Genomic DNA, 16,316 nt, shown 5'->3' with positions numbered 1-16,316 from the left:
GGCGGCGACCGCAGCGGGCTCCGGGCAGGGCCCTTGGGCTCCGCACAGCAGCGACTCAAGCAAAGCTCTGGAAATCACCGGCTGAAGTACACCGAGAAACACAACTCCGGGCTCGAAAGTCCTGAGAGCGCACTCTGAGAGGAGAGAAGGCTCAGCCAGGGAGGGGAAGCGCTGCGGGGGCAGCCTGGGGCCGCAGAAAGCCTTCACCGCCCCGCGCCGGAGCCTGCTCCCGCCGCCTGCCTGCCCCAACCGCCGCCGGTGCCCGTGCGGCTGCCGTTCCAAACCGCCCAAGCCTGCGCGTTTGGACCGGCTCCGGGGACCCTGCAGCCCCTTCGGGTGCCCACAGCCACACTGAGGCTGCTACACCCACACGGGCTGCCCAGAGCCCCTCCGCACCCTCACCCCTGTTCCACAGCACACACACAGCCATGCCCCGGCCCCGGAGCCCTTCCCGGGACCCTGCTCCGCTCCATCCCAGGCGCTCCCACAGCCGGTCCCGGCCCCAGCCCTCTGGCCCTGGCGTCCTCCTCGGGAGCCTACCCAAGCGTCTCAGAAGCATCTGCCCCCGAGCCCTGGCCCCAGCCTCCTCCCGAGACCCTACCCCACTTCGTCCCAAGCGCTTCCGACCCCGGCCCCTGCCCCACTCCGCCCCAGGCACTCTCCCAGCCCCTACCCCACTCCGCCCCAGCACTCTCCCAGCCCCGCAGGCTCCCGCAGCCGCCCCCAGCCCTCCCGTCCCGGCCCCAGCGCCCCTCACCAGCTGCTTCCTCCGCAGGGGCTTCAAACGTCCCGCCGGCCACGCCCCCCGCGCTCATTGGTCAAGGGCCGAGCGCAGCCTCCCATTGGCTGCTGAGCGCCGCCAGCCCCGCCCGCTCCCGCCCGCGTGCCCGCCCTCCCCGCGCGGTGCACCCTGGGAGCTGTAGTCCCGCGGGGCCTGGCCGCCATCTTTGCGCCCCAGCCCTGCCCCGGGCCCCGCCGGCCGCTGGGGAGGCAGAACCGGCGGAGGCAGCGCCGGGCGGCGGAGAGAGCCCGGCCCAGGGCGAGCTGGGCGCTGAGCGCCCCCAGACCCTCAGGCGATGCCAGCCGAGGTGGTGGCTGCAGACACAGCACGGCCGAGCGGCAGCTCCTGCTCCCGGTGCGGCGCTGACAGCTCCGGCCCCAACGAGCCCCCGCGGCCGGGCCCCGCCTCGGCCTCCCTCACTGGCGCCGGGAAACCGGCACCGGACACCCAGCGGGGCCTGGGCGGGGGCCCCTGCCCCATCGCTGTGCCCAGGGCTGCCCACACGTCCCCGATGGGTCCCGTTCTGTGGCCCCGCCGCAGCCGCTCCGGCGCTGCTGCCGTCCCTGGGCACTGTCACCTCCAATTGGGCCGCGTCCTGCCTGTGCAGGGGCAGCGCAGACGAGCGGCGGTGCTGGAGGGTCCCCGCGCACAGCCTGGCCACGTCCCCCGCTCTGGCAGTGGGGACATGAGGCGGCAGCCTGCCATGGTGCCATCTGGCTCTGGGGACAGGGAGATGGCAGCGACGGCACCGGCGGTGGCAGAGAGGGTAGCGGCGCTTGAGGACGGAGTGGCCCTTCCCAGCACCCCCCAGCTGGGGTGGCTTAGAAGGGCAGATGGTGACAGGAGAACGCAGCCCCTCCGGTGGGGGACATTGGCTCTGCCCCGCGTGGGGACACAGACAGCAGACGGGGACAGGTCACAGCTCTGCTTTACCGTGGAGGCGCCCCAGGGGCGGGCAGCAATGTGTGCCACCCTCCACCCCAGCGCAGGCCCCCGGCGTGGGGCTGGCAGGGGCTGTGGAGGGCTCCCATCGAGACACCTGCACGTCCTGTACATATATACACGGCCCCGGCAGCGCCCCGGGTGTGGGGAGGCAGTGGGCAGCAGGCACCATAGGGCCAAGCGGTGCAGGCAGTGAGGGGATGGGGGCACGCTGGGGCAGCACTCGGGGGGCGCCCAACCTCCTGCCAGCCCCCAGCCCCCTGTGGCCCCCTGGCTATGAATTAGCAGCTACAGGGTGAGGTAACGGGGAAGAGGCGTTTGGAGCACTGGGGAGGTGCTGTGGGGCTGCGCCGCGGCACAGATGCCATGGGGCTGGACCAGGGAGGCTACAGAGCTGGAGGGCAGTGCCGGGATGCTGCGGGGCTAGACGGCTGCGGGGGAACTCCACGGGGCTGGACAGTCACTGCGGGCTGCTGTGGGGGGATGCCGTGGGGCTGAGTGGCCGCTGCGGGATTCTGTGGAGGGACACCGTGGGGCTGGGCGGCAGCAGGGGGACGCTGTGGGGCTGGAGGGCCGTGGGGCGGCGGCGTGGGTCCGGGCTCAGTCCGAGTAGATGATGAAGCCGGAGAAGGTGCTGTACTTGTTGTTGTTGCCGCCGTGGGCTTTGCCCCCGTCTAGCTTGATGAAGACCTCGTCCCCCGCGTCCAGGTGCAGGATGACGCTGTTGCTGGCGTAGTCGTAGTTCTGGTCGGCGTCCTGCGCGATGGCGCTGGCCCGGACCTGCGCAGGGGACACCTGCGTTAACCCTGCCCCGTGGGGCTCGGAACGCCTCTGCCCTCGGACCCCAGCCAGAGACACTGCCCACCAGGGGTGATCCCCGCCCAGGGGTGATCTCTGGGCATCACCCACAGCCTCTCCCTGACCCAGCAGGTTTAGGTGCCAGGTTTGCATCTGGGGCTGCAGGTTCAGTTGTGGAGTCACGGCTCAGACGTGGGACCACAGCTGTGGGTTTGGGTGGGGGACCGTGGGATGGACATGGGACCGCAGCTCAGGCACACAGCCCCATCGCTGCGTCATGGGACCCTGTCTCGCAGCTCAGATGCAGGATCATGGCTCAAACACGGAATGATGGCCCTGGATTCAGATGTGGAGCCAATGCACAGACAGGGAATGATAGCTCTGGATTCAGATGTGGAACCCTGGCTCAGGCAGGGAATGATAGCTCTGGATTCAGACGTGGAACCATGGCTCAGGCAGGGAATGATAGCTCTGGATTCAGACATGGAACCCTGGCTCAGGCAGGGAATGATAGCTCTGGATTCGGACATGGAACCATGGCTCAGGCATGGAATGATAGCTCTGGATTCAGACGTGGAACCATGGCTCAGGCAGGGAATGATAGCTCTGGATTCAGACGTGGAACCTTGGCTCAGGCAGGGAATGATAGCTCTGGATTCAGACATGAAACCCTGGCTCAGGCAGGGAATGAATAGCTCTGGATTCAGACATGAAACCCTGGCTCAGGCAGGGAATGAATAGCTCTGGATTCAGACGTGGAACCATGGCTCAGGCAGGGAATGAATAGCTCTAGATTCAGACGTGGAACCATGGCTCACACAGGGAATGAATAGCTCTGGATTCAGACATGGATCCATGGCACAGACACAGGACCCTGGCTCAGACACAGGACCTCATCTCTGGGCTTGGATGTAGGACCCAGCTCTGACATGGGACTGGGACTCTGGGTTTGGAAGCAGGACCATAGCTCAGAAATGAAACCTCATCTTTGGATTTGGATATGGGACCACAGCTCAGACATGGGATCCTGATTCCAGATTCAGATGCAGGAGCACAGCTCAGACATGGCACCACAGGTCAGACATGGGTCCCTGGATTCAGATGCAGGACCAGGGCTTGGACACATACCCTTATCTCCCAGCCCAGCTCAGACCAACATGACCACCCAGTGCACCCCTGCACATTAGCCATGAGCTTCCTGAGGACCACGAGTGTGTGGTGCAGGCTGAGCTGGCCGAGCTCACAGCCCTCAGAACAACCCCTGCTGCAGGGCGGGATCCTCCTCCCGAGGAATATTCGCTGGGTGCCAGGAGGTGCCACGGCAGCCTGGCACAGGAGCTCCGTGGCTGGAGCCTGCCGCAGAAGGCTTTGAGTAATCAAATCCACGGCGGCGCCTTGCAGGGAGCTCGCTCGGCACCGGGTGACAGTGACAAGCCGGCAGGTAAAATCCCCAGCGAAATGCCAAAGCGATGTGCCGGGGAGAAGATGCTCCTAATTACAGCTGACGAGAATGGGCTCTTAATTGGCTCAAGGTGGGCGGGGAGGCACTGCCGAGCGGCTGCGAGGTCCCAGAGCCGGTGAGGGAAGGAGGCATCTCCCGGTGGATTCCTGTCCTTTCCTGCAGGACAGGGGCCCCAGGGGTCCTCTCCTCCTCCGGAACGCAGCTGTGTCTCCCTAGGCTCACAGGCAGCCTGCAGTGGCGCGGTCGGGCCCTGTTAACTCTGGAACCTACTGATGGCCCCGCAGCGGGTCCCACAGGGCTTGCTCTCACCCACGCAGCCCTATTCCGCGTGCCATCGCCAGCGCTGTCACTCTGTTAAAAGTCACCCTGTGTCTTCCCTGCCACCACGAGGGTCCCCATCCCCGGGGCGGGACACGCACAGCGACTCTCCGGCAGCTGCGGCACCCTGGTCTCCAGGGGATGCTGCCTCGCCCGGGGTCGCGCTGCAAAGAGAGGAGGTGAGGGAGAAGCAGGGGGGGGGTGGGGAAGGAGGACCAGAGAAAGCTGTTTTGTACCAGGCTCCGCCGCCGCGGTCCTCCCCCCGCCGCAGCCGGAGCTGCCCGGTGCCATCCGTCTTGCCTCGTTAAGGAGCCGCCTCACCGCCGCGCCCGCCAGCCCCCCGCGCTAACCAGGCAAGACAAATGGCAGCGCCAGGGCTGAGCTGCTCCCGGCACCGCGGAGGCAGAGGGCAGGGTGGCTGCCACCAAGTCGGACTCCTCCGCACGGCCTCATCCCCCTCGCTCTTCTCCATGCCTCAGTTTCTCCGTGCTGCAGCCAGGCGCAGGCTCCAGAGGTGGGAACTAAGGCAGAACAGAACCCTCAGCCCCACAGCTGCCTCTGCTGTAGCCACTGCCACTGGCGCCCTGTGAGTGACACGGCTGGGGGGGGGTCACCACCCCCGGGGACACTGTGGGATGGTTCCCAGTGTGGCCAGCTGCACCCAAGGGTGCCTTGGGCTGTTGGGAGGGGAGGACAGCAGGACACCTCTGTGTCCATGTGAGCTGCTCACGATGACACTTGCTGCCTTGGGGACACTGTGCCCCATATGCCACAGCCACCACAGCCCAGGACCCTCAAGACTAAGCAGCATGTGGCTCCCAAGGACACCCAAGTGCAGTGGTGGGTGCCCCCAGGATCCTCAGGCACAGCAGCAGGTGCCCTCTGAGATCCCCACATGTGGCAGTGGGTGCCCTCCCAGGACTCCCACGTACTGGTGCTGCCCTCCAGGACTCCTGGGCCTGACAGTGGGTGCTGCCCTCAGGTCACTTGGGCACGGTGGCAGGTGTCCCCCCAGGACCCCCAGGCACGGTGGTGGATGCTCCCCCAGGACCCTGAGTGCGGTGGTGAGTTCCCCCCACAGGGCTCCTGGGCCTGACAGTGAGTGCCCACTCCAGGATGCCCGAGCACAGCAGTGAGTGCCCCCCAGAACCCTCCAGACACGACGGTGGGTGCCCTCCCAGCACCCCTGGGTGCAACAGGAAGTGCCTTCCTGTCTCCCAGGCGTGGCAGTGGGTGCCCCCCAAGACCCCTCTGTCTCCTCATGGACAGAGGATCCTTTGGGGACCACCCTCAGGCCCTCACCCACAGAGATTCCCCCGCAGCGGGGGACCCCAAAACCATCTAGCTCCAACCTCCAATCCCCTCAAGTCATCTCCCCCCTCCATGGGTCCATCCCGCACTGCCTGCTCTATGGGCTAGTACCAATAATTAATGCTAATTAAGCAGCAGGAGCAGCTCCCCTGGCCCTCATTAACACCAGCCCCGGCGCAGGGGTGATGGGCAGTGCCCAAGCCAGCAGCGCCCAGAGGGAAGGGGGGGGAGGAGGCAGGGAGGGCCTCTCAAGTTATAGTTCCCTGAAAGGATGCCAGGATTGACTCAATCCTACCCACCCCCCGACCCCACCCCCGCCCCCCCAGCCGTGCTAGGGATGGGTTTGGTTTGGTAACAACTCCCTTTTTTAATGATTTGGGGCATTTTTGGGGTTCGTTATTTGCAGTGCACAGCTTCTCCCCGCCCCCCCCCCCCCCCCGCCCCCCCGAGCTGCTTCAATGCCTCGGCAGTAATTAAGCAGCTGGTTAAAGAAGCTGCATGGAGCACCCAACCCAGCATGGAGCTTCTTGGGGGGGAGGGGGGGTGTCAGAGGTCAGGCTGGGAAGGGTTTGGGGAGTGAAAGGGTCCCCAAAAATATTTTGGAGTAGGAGAAAGGGGTGAGGTGGTTTGAGCGACAGGGTGGGGGGATGCTCAGTCCGGAGTTACAAGGATGCTGTTTAGGAGAAAGGAGGTGGTGGCCAAGTGTCGCTGCGAATGCCCCCTCCCCCCACGCAGAAAAAGAGATCTGGGGCTGAAGAGATTAAAAAATAAATAAATAAAGGGAAATTTAAAGTGTTTGGGTAGAGGAAAGATGCCGAGAGGCTCCTGCCCCCGCCGCGCTCCCGGCTCGGAGGGAGCGGAGCCGAGGGGTGAAGCGCGGGGGCTGTGCAAGGCTCCCACTCCCCCTCCCACCCCCGGCTATTTTTGGGGCTGGTAACTCAGTTTTGGGTTAATTTAGTAGCGAACGTCCTCGGGACGAGGATGCACCGCGGGGCTTGACGCCGGCAGGGGATGGAGGGAAGCGGGAGCGGGAGCGCGATGAACGCCGGCTGCGCTGGCAGCCCGGGGAACCGAGACAGGTGACATCTCCGGGGGTCACGGCCACGGCCGATGCCTCGAGTCGTGGCCCGGGATGTGGTGGGAGGAGTGGAATACGGTGTGGGAAAGGGGCAGTGCTTTGGGCATCACCCGAACCCCGCGGGGATGGAGAAACTGCACCTTGAGATTTTGGGATGGATGGGGCTGGGGGCGCTGCTGAAGAGGGGTGGGGGACGGGAATGGAGCCAGCCTCGGGATGACCTCTCCCTATGTGTTCCCACACAGCTTGGCTAAGGCTGGGCACATCTCTCCCGATGCAGAAGCAGCAGAATCGGCTCCAGGCAGGGGGTGTAGTACCCCGAAAGTGGGGCAGGCACTGCCCCCCAGCAAGGCCACCGCTGACACTGTTCCCGGTGGAGGAGCTCTGTCCCCTCCGGGGGGTTCTAGCGGGGACACTGGCATGGCCAGGGAGGGCAAGACACCCTGGGCACACAGTAGGGGCATCCAAAGGCACCCCAAAAGCACAATGGGGCATGTCTCCAAGGCCAAGGAAAGGACCAAAGGGACCCTCGGGGACATCAGGGCAGCATGGCAATGGTGGCAGACCATGTTCCCAGTGCTGGGAGAGAGGAGCACACGGGGGAGCATCTGTGGGGCTGGGAGAAGGATGAGACACCCCCAGGATGCAGCTGTGGAGGTGGGAGCAGAAGAGGGCACCTCACCAGTGCACCCCAATCCCAGCACTGTCACCAGGAGAAGAATGAGGCACCCCAGGAATGCACTCAGAGCCCATCGTCGGTACTGAGAAAAGGATGTGCATCTCCGGGGCTGGGAGAAGGATGAGGCATGCTGGAGATGCATCTCCAGCGCCGGGGAAAGGACAGGGCATCCCGAGGATGTATCTCTGTGGCCAGAAGAAGGATGTGGCAGCCTGGGGAGGGACCCGGGGCTCATCACTGCCACCATGAGAGGGACAGAATATCCTGGGGGTACATACCAGGGGCCGGGAAAAGGACAGGATACCTCGGAGGTGTGCCCAGAGCTCATCATCAGTACTGGGAGAAGCATGGAGCACCTCGGGGGTGCATTTCCAGGGCCAGGAGAAAGGCAAGAAACCCCAAGGATGCAGCCAGAGCCCATCAGCAGCACTGGGTGAAGGAAGAAGCACCTTAAGGGTGCATCTCCAGGGCCAGGAGAAGGACAGAACACCCCAAGGGTGCATGTCCATGGTGAGGAGAAGGATGTGGCACCCCAAGGATGCACCCAGAGTCCATCAGCATCACTGGGATAAGGATGCAGCAGCCTGCAGATGCATCCCTGGCACTGGGAAAAGGACAGGGCACCCCAAGGGAGCACCCAGATCCCATCATCAGCACCAGGAGGGTTCATCTCTAGGGCCAGGAGAAGGAAGGAGCACCCGGGGGGATGCCTCCCTGGGGCCAAAAGAAGGATGGAGCACCCAGAGGAAGCAGCCAGAGCCCTTCTCCAGTGCGTGGGGGGGCTGAGGCATCTCACGCCCGCGGTGGGGCTGGTAGCGGGAGTTGGCCAGCCCTTACCTGCCCGTTCTTGCAGAGGTCGGCCCACATGCTGGTGCCGTCGCCGCCGCGCATGAGGACGTGGTAGGTGAAGAAGTAGGTGCCAGGGATGGCGCAGGTGAACTTGCCGGAGGCAGCATCGTAGCTGTTGCCCAGGTTGGTGACAACGTCGTCGAACTTGAGGACCTCGTAGCCCTCGTGGGGGTTCTTGAGGCCGGCGTAGAAGGCGACCCGCGGCACGGTGCTGTAGGTAGCCGCGCTCACTGCGCCCGTAGCCCCTGGTCCCGGTAGTCCTGGAGGTCCCGGTCGTCCCGCTTCACCCCGTGCTCCCGCCGGACCTGGAGGTCCCGGTTCTCCAGGTGGTCCCGGTGGTCCCGGTTTCCCCGGTCGCCCCGGTTTGCCTTGGGGACCTTGCACCAGAGTGGAGGGCGGTGGGAGGGGGCCGCGTTCGGCCGGCTGTTGCGGGGGAGCGGCGGCGGGGCCGTAGGGCTCGCAGACCATCCGGCAGGTCCCCAGCATCTCGTACCGGCCGTCGGTACCGGCGGAGCTCACCAGCACCGGGATGAGCACCACCAGCACCAGCACCATCACCACCCCCGCCGCGGCCGCCAGCAAAGTTTTGCGGCCCAGGCTGAGCCGGCGCCCGGCCGGGGGCCGCTGTCGCCCGGGGGTGGGAATGGTGCCGGTGGGGGGGTGCAGGGCGGCGGCGGGGTGGGGGCCCGGGGCTGGCGGCGGCTTCGCTCCGCTGCGCTCCGCTGGCTCCGGTCGCCCCGCGCCCGCCCAGGCCACGCCCACTCGCGCGGGCAACGCCCCAGCCACGCCCAGCCTGTGCCCGGTTCCACCCCCGGCCCCCAGCCCGGGCACGCCCCTCCCCGGAGCCACGCCCCTCCTCCCGCCCTGCCCGGCCCCGCAGCCGCCGCGCCCGGGACCCTCGCTCTCTCCCGTGGGACTCTGCTGCCACAGGTCCCCTCGACCCCCACCGCTAGAGACCTCCCGGAGTCACCGTGTCCCCTCCCCCGTGGTCACCCCGAGCCACGCCCCGGCCTGGCGCGGCCCCGAGCACCCCGCGGCTGTGTCCCCCACGTCCCGAGCGCCGTCACCTCCATGCCCGGGGGCTGCGGACACACCTAAGTCTCGTCTCCCGTTTCCTCACAGGGACACGCCCGCGGGGCACGATCCCCAGGGCTCTTCTCCGTGCCCTGCCTCAGTTTCCCCTTCCACAGAGCCCACACCCGGGACAGCGCAGGTGACACCACCTGAGCCAGGCACCCACCGCCCAAAAGCACCCATGGGTTCACTGTGGGTTGTGGGACAGGATGCCAGCACGGGTGTCAAAGGCCATGGTGACGGTGGGGCACCCATGGGTGCCACCACGAGGACGGCCAGACCACACTGAGGGGTCACGGCCACGCAAGGGCTGTCCCTGGGGGGCTCGTGGCACGGGGACACGCGGCTGCGCCCGCTCCGTCGCCTGCCATCTCCATCAGCCTCTGCGGGGACAGCAGGACGCGATGGCAAGTGACAGCCGCCGCCAGCGCCGGGGGTGAGCGAAGGACGTGGGGCCGGGAGGGTGACATGCAGCGGGGACGGGGACGGTTTGGGGGGGAAACACAGAGGCACAGAGCGCCCGAGGGCTGCTCCTACTGCTGCCCGCCACAGCGGTTTGGTGGCCCTGGGTGACAACGCCAAGGCAGCATCAACCTCAGTGGCACCTGTGGGCTCCGTGGGGTCACAGTGATCCCCCCACGTGAACCCTCCCCCTCCCCGAGGGTGCGCCTCCTTCCAGCGCCACACGTGAGCAGCGTTCCCAAACCCCGGAGGACACACAGGGGACCGACCCCAGCCCCACAACCCAAGAGGGGAGGGGACCGAGGGGACACTGTCAGCTCATCGATCGTCCCCACATCCTCCCCCCCCCCAGCTCCCGCAGAGGCTTTAATTTAATCAGCGGGCAAAAATCAATTAGCGGCTTGAAGGAGGCGATTAGTGCTGGGGGCTTAACGAGGCTGGGGGGGGGGACGGACACGACAGAGTGTTTTGGGGTGGGGATGCTGCCGGCTCTCTGTCACCCCCCAGCCGTCACTGCCATGTCGCCAGCTCCTCCCCTGGCTCTCTTCTCCGGCGCTGTGTGTGTGTCCCCCCTCCCCACTCCTCGTTATCTTTCTGTTTTAACGAGCGCCTAAAAATACGCCGAGGGCACGGGCTGCGTGAGTCAGCCACCGGCGCTGCCGCGGCGGCCCGGGTGGGCAGGGGGCTCTGCGTGGGGAGGAGGTGGCCGTGCTGGGGACACGTGGGGGGACAGGCATGGCCTGGTTGCATCAGAGCACTGGTCCTGGCCGCTCTGTCCTCACGGTGGGGCCACAGCCCCAGGTCACCTCGTTGCCATAGACCATTGTGCCCCCATGGAACGGCCACTACCGCTCTCGGTCACCTTCCCACACGGCATGGCCACCGCCCCAGAACACCTCAGCGCCACCAAGCCTCCCGGTCCCAGGCCACCTCACTACCACAGTCCACTGTGTCTCCATGGCAAGGCTACCACACCAGGTCACCTCGCCACCATGCACCAGTGTCCCCACGGCAAGCCCACCACTGTAGGTCACCTCACTGCACTGTGCCACCCACCCGGGCCCTACTGCATGGACGCCACGTCCCAGGCCACGTCCCTGCAGCCCAGTTGCAGATCCGAGGCCAATCCGATCCAATCCTGGGGCAGCAGCACCCTGTGGATGGGTACAACAGCTTAGGTGACCCTGGCTGGACACCCCAAGACGCTCCCAATGTGAGGAGGGGGTACAGTAGTTTGGGACAGGGGTTAGAGGACAGACATCTAATTGCTGGGCGACCCCCTCGAAGGGCCACGTTTGGCAGCGCAGGAAGGGGAAAAGGGACAAAGCCGAGAGGTGACAGCGGCGATGGCGGCGGCGGCTGCGGTGGCAGCGGCGGCTGCAGTGGCTGCGGCGGCTGCGGCTCCGTTCGACGGTTCCTCTGCAAAGGTTAAGCAAACAGCAGCTCCCGCAGAATCGATGCGCGGCCGAGCCCACGGCTGTTTGCTTTGGCAGCGTCACGCGGGCAGGTGGGTGGGTGACATCCAGGGGACACCACGGGTTTGGCCTGGAGGGGAGGGGGTGTTTGCCGTGTGTGTCCCCCCCCGACCTGTCACTCTCTGCTCGCTGAGAGGGATTTGGGGATGGGCAAGGGGTTGTGTGGGGGTTGGTGCCGTGCCTCAGTTTCCCTGCAGCTGCTGCCTATGGGGGTCATGCATGGCTGGGGGACACAGGCACTGTGCCAGGGTGACACGGTGACTGCGGGGCCACAGCGCTGGTGGCTCAGCGCTAATTAGGACTCCGAGCTGGAAAAAACCTAATGAGCCTGGTGTGAGTCCACGCTGATTAGCCTGGGGAAGGAGCTGGTGTCTGCAAGCTGTCCCCGATGGGTTCGGCTGCTGCCCCCCCAGATCACCCTGTGCCCCCAGTACGGGCCTAGGATGGGGCCACCCCAGGTGCGGCCTCTTGGGTCCCCCTGCCAAGGTGGGCGGTACACTCTGGGGAGGCTGCATCCTGGGCTGCACAGGCTGGAGCAGAGCAGGAAAGATGTCCACAGCTCCTGAGCTCCCGCCTGGGGCTTCCTCTGCTGATTCCCACTGCCTTGCTGGGATCCATCCATCCATCCGTCCATCCATGCATCCATCCCTCCCTCCCTCCCTCCCTTTGATTCTTCCACGTCCTTGTATGCACACATTGATCCACCACTGAGTTCATCCACGCATGTGTCCATGCATCTCTTTGTCCACAGATTCATCCACCCTGTGCCCGTGATCCATCTGTGCCTCCCTTCATTCCTTTCCATCTATCCATTTATCCCCACATATCCATTAATCCAAACAGACACCTCCAGAAGCAGGGCAGGAAGACCAGGCAGTGCCTCCAGACCATCCCCTGGTCTCCAGGGCAGATGTGAGCCACCTCAGCCACGCAGCCCTGTGTCACCCGAGGAAAGTCACTGTCACTACCTTGCTGGGGGCAGAGTATTAGAAGGAGGAATTAAGCAGCAGTTTTCCAGGCTGCAGATGCCAGGGAGACATGGCACAAAGCATGGATCAATATGGGAGCAAGGGAAGTCCCATGGACCTATCCCAAGGTGGAGATGACCCTGGCAAGAGCCAGCACTGACCTCCTGGTGCCAGGCTGGGGAGAAAATGGAGACACTGGAGGTGTCTCTGGCCAGGGGTGGGCTGGGGAGTGTCTGGTGCCCTGCTTGCTGTGATGAATGTGTCAGGGCTCAGCAGGACAGCCAGGAGGTGACCAGTGCAGGTGCAGGCACATGAAGGTGTCCTCACTCAACATCCAGCCCAGCAGGTGAGCAACACATGGGGACAGGGCAGCAGGATGGAGGTGAGAGCAGGACAGAGCCCAGTGCCTGGCTGGATGTGGGCAGATGCTGCTTCTCGTCAGCTGCCCAGGCACTGGTGGCTTGGCTGGTTGGCTGGTGGCCAGGTGAGTAGCTGGCTAGTTGGCCACATTGGCTAGTGGCACACTTGGCTAGAGAGCTGGCCAGATGGCTGCTTGGCACACTGCTGCTGGGCTGGCTGGGAGGTAGATATCTGGCAAGCTGCTTGGCTGGCTGCTTGGTTTGGAGGCCAACCAGCTGTGCTTGGCTGGCTCACTGGCCAGCTGGCTGGCTGGGTGGCTAGCTGGTTGGGTGGGTGGGTAGCTAGCTGTTTGGTTGGCTGGGTGGGTAGCTAGCTAGTTGGTTGGCTGGGTGGCTTGCTGGTCGGATGGGTGGCTAGCTAGCTGGTTAGTTGGCTGGGTGGGTGGCTAGCTAGCTAGTTGGCTGGATGGGCAGGTGGCTAGCTGGCTGTTTGGGTGGGTGGCTAGCTAGCTGTTTGGTTGGCTGGCTGGGTGGGTAGCTAGCTTGCTGGTTGGTTGGCTGGGTGGCTACCTAGCTGGTTGGCTGGTTGGCTAACTTGCTGGTTGGTTGGCTGGCTGGGTGGCTAGCTAGCTGGTTGGTTGGCTGGCTGGCTAGCTGGTTGGTTGGCTGGATGGCTAGATTGCTGGGTGGTTGGCTGGGTAGCTGGCTAGCTGGGTGGCTGTGTGGCAGCCCGTCTGGTTGGTAGCCAATTGGCTAGCTACCAGTGCTTGGCCAATTGGTTGGTTGGCAGCTGGCTGGTTGCCTAGCTGGCTGCTTGGGTGGCCACTTGAGCAGCAGCAGGTTGGCTGCCCCCAGGCTGTGTGGCCAGCAGGCCGCCTGGCTGGCCAGCTGTGCCAAGGTCTCGCTGGGGACGGGGCCGTGCCCCACAGCAGGCAGCCGGGCGGCAGCGGGAGGGCCAGGGGCGGCAGCGGGAGGCAGGGCCAGGGGCGGCAGCGGGAGGGAGGGCCAGGGGCGGCAGCGGGAGGCAGGGCCAGGGGCGGCAGCGGGAGGGAGAGCCAGGGGCGGCAGCGGGAGGGAGGGCCAGGGGCGGCGCGGCACAGCCTGTCCCTGTCACACTCCCTCATTAGGGCCGCCCGGGACCTGCCACCCTCCCAGCGCGCCGCAATTAGGGCTGCCAGCGCCGGCTCGTTAGTGCCGGCTCCGGGGCGGCTGACGGGAGATGGCAGCTCGTGTGCTGGCAGCACCCGGCCGTGGGCACACGCTGGGGGACCTGTCCCCCCCGCGGGAGCGTAGGGCTGGCAGTGGGCACCTGCTGTGCTGTCCCCCAGGGTGCGACACAGCTCAGGGCGGGTGCGGAGTGACACTGCGTGACAGCCCACTGAGGGTGGCACCGGGGTGCATCCTGTGCAGTGGCAGTGTGTGACACCCCAGGCCGTGCAGTGATGGTGACACTGGGCGACACCCCGTGGGCTATGTGGTGACAGCGACAGTGGGTGATACACTGGGAGCCAGCAGTAACAGTGACACTGGGTGACACCCCGTGGGCCATGCAGTGACACAGCGCTGCGTGACAGCTCCTGCACCCGGCACTGATGGTGACTCTGCGTGACAACCCACGGGAGCTGCAGTGACACTGCGTGGCACCCAGCGGCCTCGCAGTGACAGCGACACCCTGCGCACCGCGTGGTGACAGTGACACCGTGTGACACCCCAGAGAGCAACAGTGCTGCTGTGCAATACAGCAGTGCTGTGCCCAGCTCTGCGTGACACGAGTGGGTCTGTGCAGGCAAGGTGACGCTGGATGACACCTTGGGGCATGCAGCGACAGCGACACTGTGCCACACCCTGGAGACCACACAGGAACAGCGACACTTGTGACACCAGAGACTCTGGTGCCCTGCAGTGACACCACACTCAGGCTCCCTCCCTCGTGGGTCTTGGGGCACTGCCAGCCCACACTTGAGGACAGTCCCCAAAGAAGTAGGGGGAAACTGCCCTGTCCCTACAGTCCCACGGGGGGTACTGGCCAGCCCCAGGACACCTGCACCCTCCCCACACCTGCCCAGTGGGTGCCCCACGATGGGTGCTGGCAATGAGGGTGCAGTGGGGAAGGGGTGCTTCAAGGACAGGGGGCACCAGGGATGGGGGGGGCACGCAGGGAGGGGGTGCTGCAGGAATGGGGGCTGCAGGGAAGGGGTGCTCCAGGGCACAGGGGTGCAGCCAGGAAAGGAGTGCTGCAGGGGGAGAGTGCTCTGGGCAGGGGCTGTGCTGTGCGAGGGGTGCTGCAGGGAGGGGTGTGCCGGGGAGAGGGCTCCCCCGAGGAACGGGGTGCTCTGGGGAAGGGATGCCCTGGTACACGGTGCTCAAGGGGTGCTGCCGGGAAGGGGGCACTGTGAGGGGGTGCTTTAGGGTAGGGGTGCACTGGGAAAGGGGGTGCTGCTGGGAAGGGGTTACTGTGGCAATGCGAGGCAACAGGAGTGTCCTGGGGGGGGGGTCACTGGGGAGGGAGTGTTTGGGGGAAGGATTTACTCTGGGGAGGGGGGGCACTGGAGAATGGGGGTGCTTCAGGGAAGAGGGCACTCTGATGAAGGGGTGCTCTGGGGAAGGGAGGCAGCGGGTAGAGGTGCTCCAGGGAAAGGGGTGCAGCAGGGAGGAGATGCTCTGGGGAGAGGGCACACTGAGGAGGCGGTGCGCCAGGAAAGGGGTGCCCTGAGGAAGGCGGCGTTCGCAAGAGGTTACTCTGGGGGGCGGGGGTGCTCTGGGGAGGGAGGTCTGTCCCGGAGCCCCGCAGCCGCAGCGCCATCGATTCCGCCGCCCAGCCGCAGCCGTTAAATATTTGGGCTGCGCGGGGCCGCGCTCGCTGCTCAAGCAGCCTCCGCCTGCTCCAGACGCTGCCGATCGATGGAGGGAGCTGCGGCGGCCCGCGGGGCACAGGGCGGTGCTGGCAGACGTGGCACCGTCACTTTGGGCCACGCTGGCACCCACGGGCCACGGCAACTCGGGTGCAGGTTCTCAGGGGTGTCCCAAGCACAGGGGCCTCAGCTGGGGTGGGCAGGCGTTGTCCTTCAGGACCCCTCCACGGCCATCGATTGAGCTGTCGGTGCCACCCAGCAGCCCAAGGAGCAGAGCTACCTGTCACATCCATCAGCGGCGGGGACAGCTGGGAGCTGAGCCACACGGCCACCGCCATGGGCACGGGGTGTCCTACCAGCTTGTCCCCAAGGGGGTGGCCAGCAGTGGGACACGGTGCTGGGGCAGCTGCTGTGGCTGGGTGCCATGTGGCACCCATGAAGGACACCAGCACCCACAGCAGGCACATCAGCACCGCACAGGAAGGACCCAGTGGGTAAGCACCAGGCTTAGGACTCCCTAACCAGCAGATGCCAACGCCCAAGGAACGCAGCGTGGGGCACTGAGCACCCCCAACCTGGGCACCGCAAATCCCCAGTGGGGAGCCCTGCACCTCCCCTGCCACCCTGTCCCTCGCCACCCCCCGCACGCTCCCTGGTCCCCGCTAAACTCGTTAGCGCTGGCGAACGTCAGCAGGGCAGGAGCCGAGCGCCAAATGCGATTAGGGCCCCGTCTCGCTCGCTCCTTCCTCCCCTGCGGCCTCCTCGCGGCCCCGTTTATCGCGTTGGCGGCGGGAGGCATCGAGACAATCAGAGCTTATCTCGGGCTGCCACCGTCCTGTGCCAGCCCTGATTGATGGAGGCTGCGAGGGACTCCGGGCAGCGCGGCGATTAAGGGAGCATGAAATGCA

At 65.6% G+C, this 16,316-nt stretch overlaps 1 protein-coding gene across 1 annotated transcript; it reads right to left on the bottom strand.

Annotated features, from left to right (window-relative positions):
- Positions 1-1,685: 1,685 nt before the first annotated feature.
- On the bottom strand, positions 1,686-8,948 carry C1QL1 (complement C1q like 1). Its single transcript, XM_064174595.1, has 2 exons — positions 8,207-8,948; positions 1,686-2,503 (listed from the first exon to the last, which is right to left on the bottom strand). Exons 1-2 carry the CDS (start codon positions 8,771-8,773, stop codon positions 2,324-2,326), a joined length of 747 nt encoding a protein of 248 aa, XP_064030665.1. The 5' UTR covers positions 8,774-8,948; the 3' UTR covers positions 1,686-2,323.
- Between the last annotated feature and the right edge of the window lie 7,368 nt (positions 8,949-16,316).

This window comes from Pogoniulus pusillus, chromosome 40 (genome assembly GCF_015220805.1).
Source record: "Pogoniulus pusillus isolate bPogPus1 chromosome 40, bPogPus1.pri, whole genome shotgun sequence".
In the NCBI taxonomy this organism is placed as follows: Eukaryota; Metazoa; Chordata; class Aves; order Piciformes; family Lybiidae; genus Pogoniulus; species Pogoniulus pusillus.
This window is presented reverse-complemented; position numbering and strand designations above follow the sequence as displayed.

Bases quoted from the DNA above. Each gene is read 5' to 3' on its own strand.
- C1QL1 (XM_064174595.1), bottom strand. From the start codon at position 8,773: ATGGTGCTGGTGCTGGTGGTGCTCATCCCGGTGCTGGTGAGCTCCGCC. The intron at 2,504-8,206 runs GTAAGGGCTGGC...TCCCCTGCGCAG, and splicing joins ACCTCTGCAAGAACGGGCAG to GTCCGGGCCAGCGCCATCGC.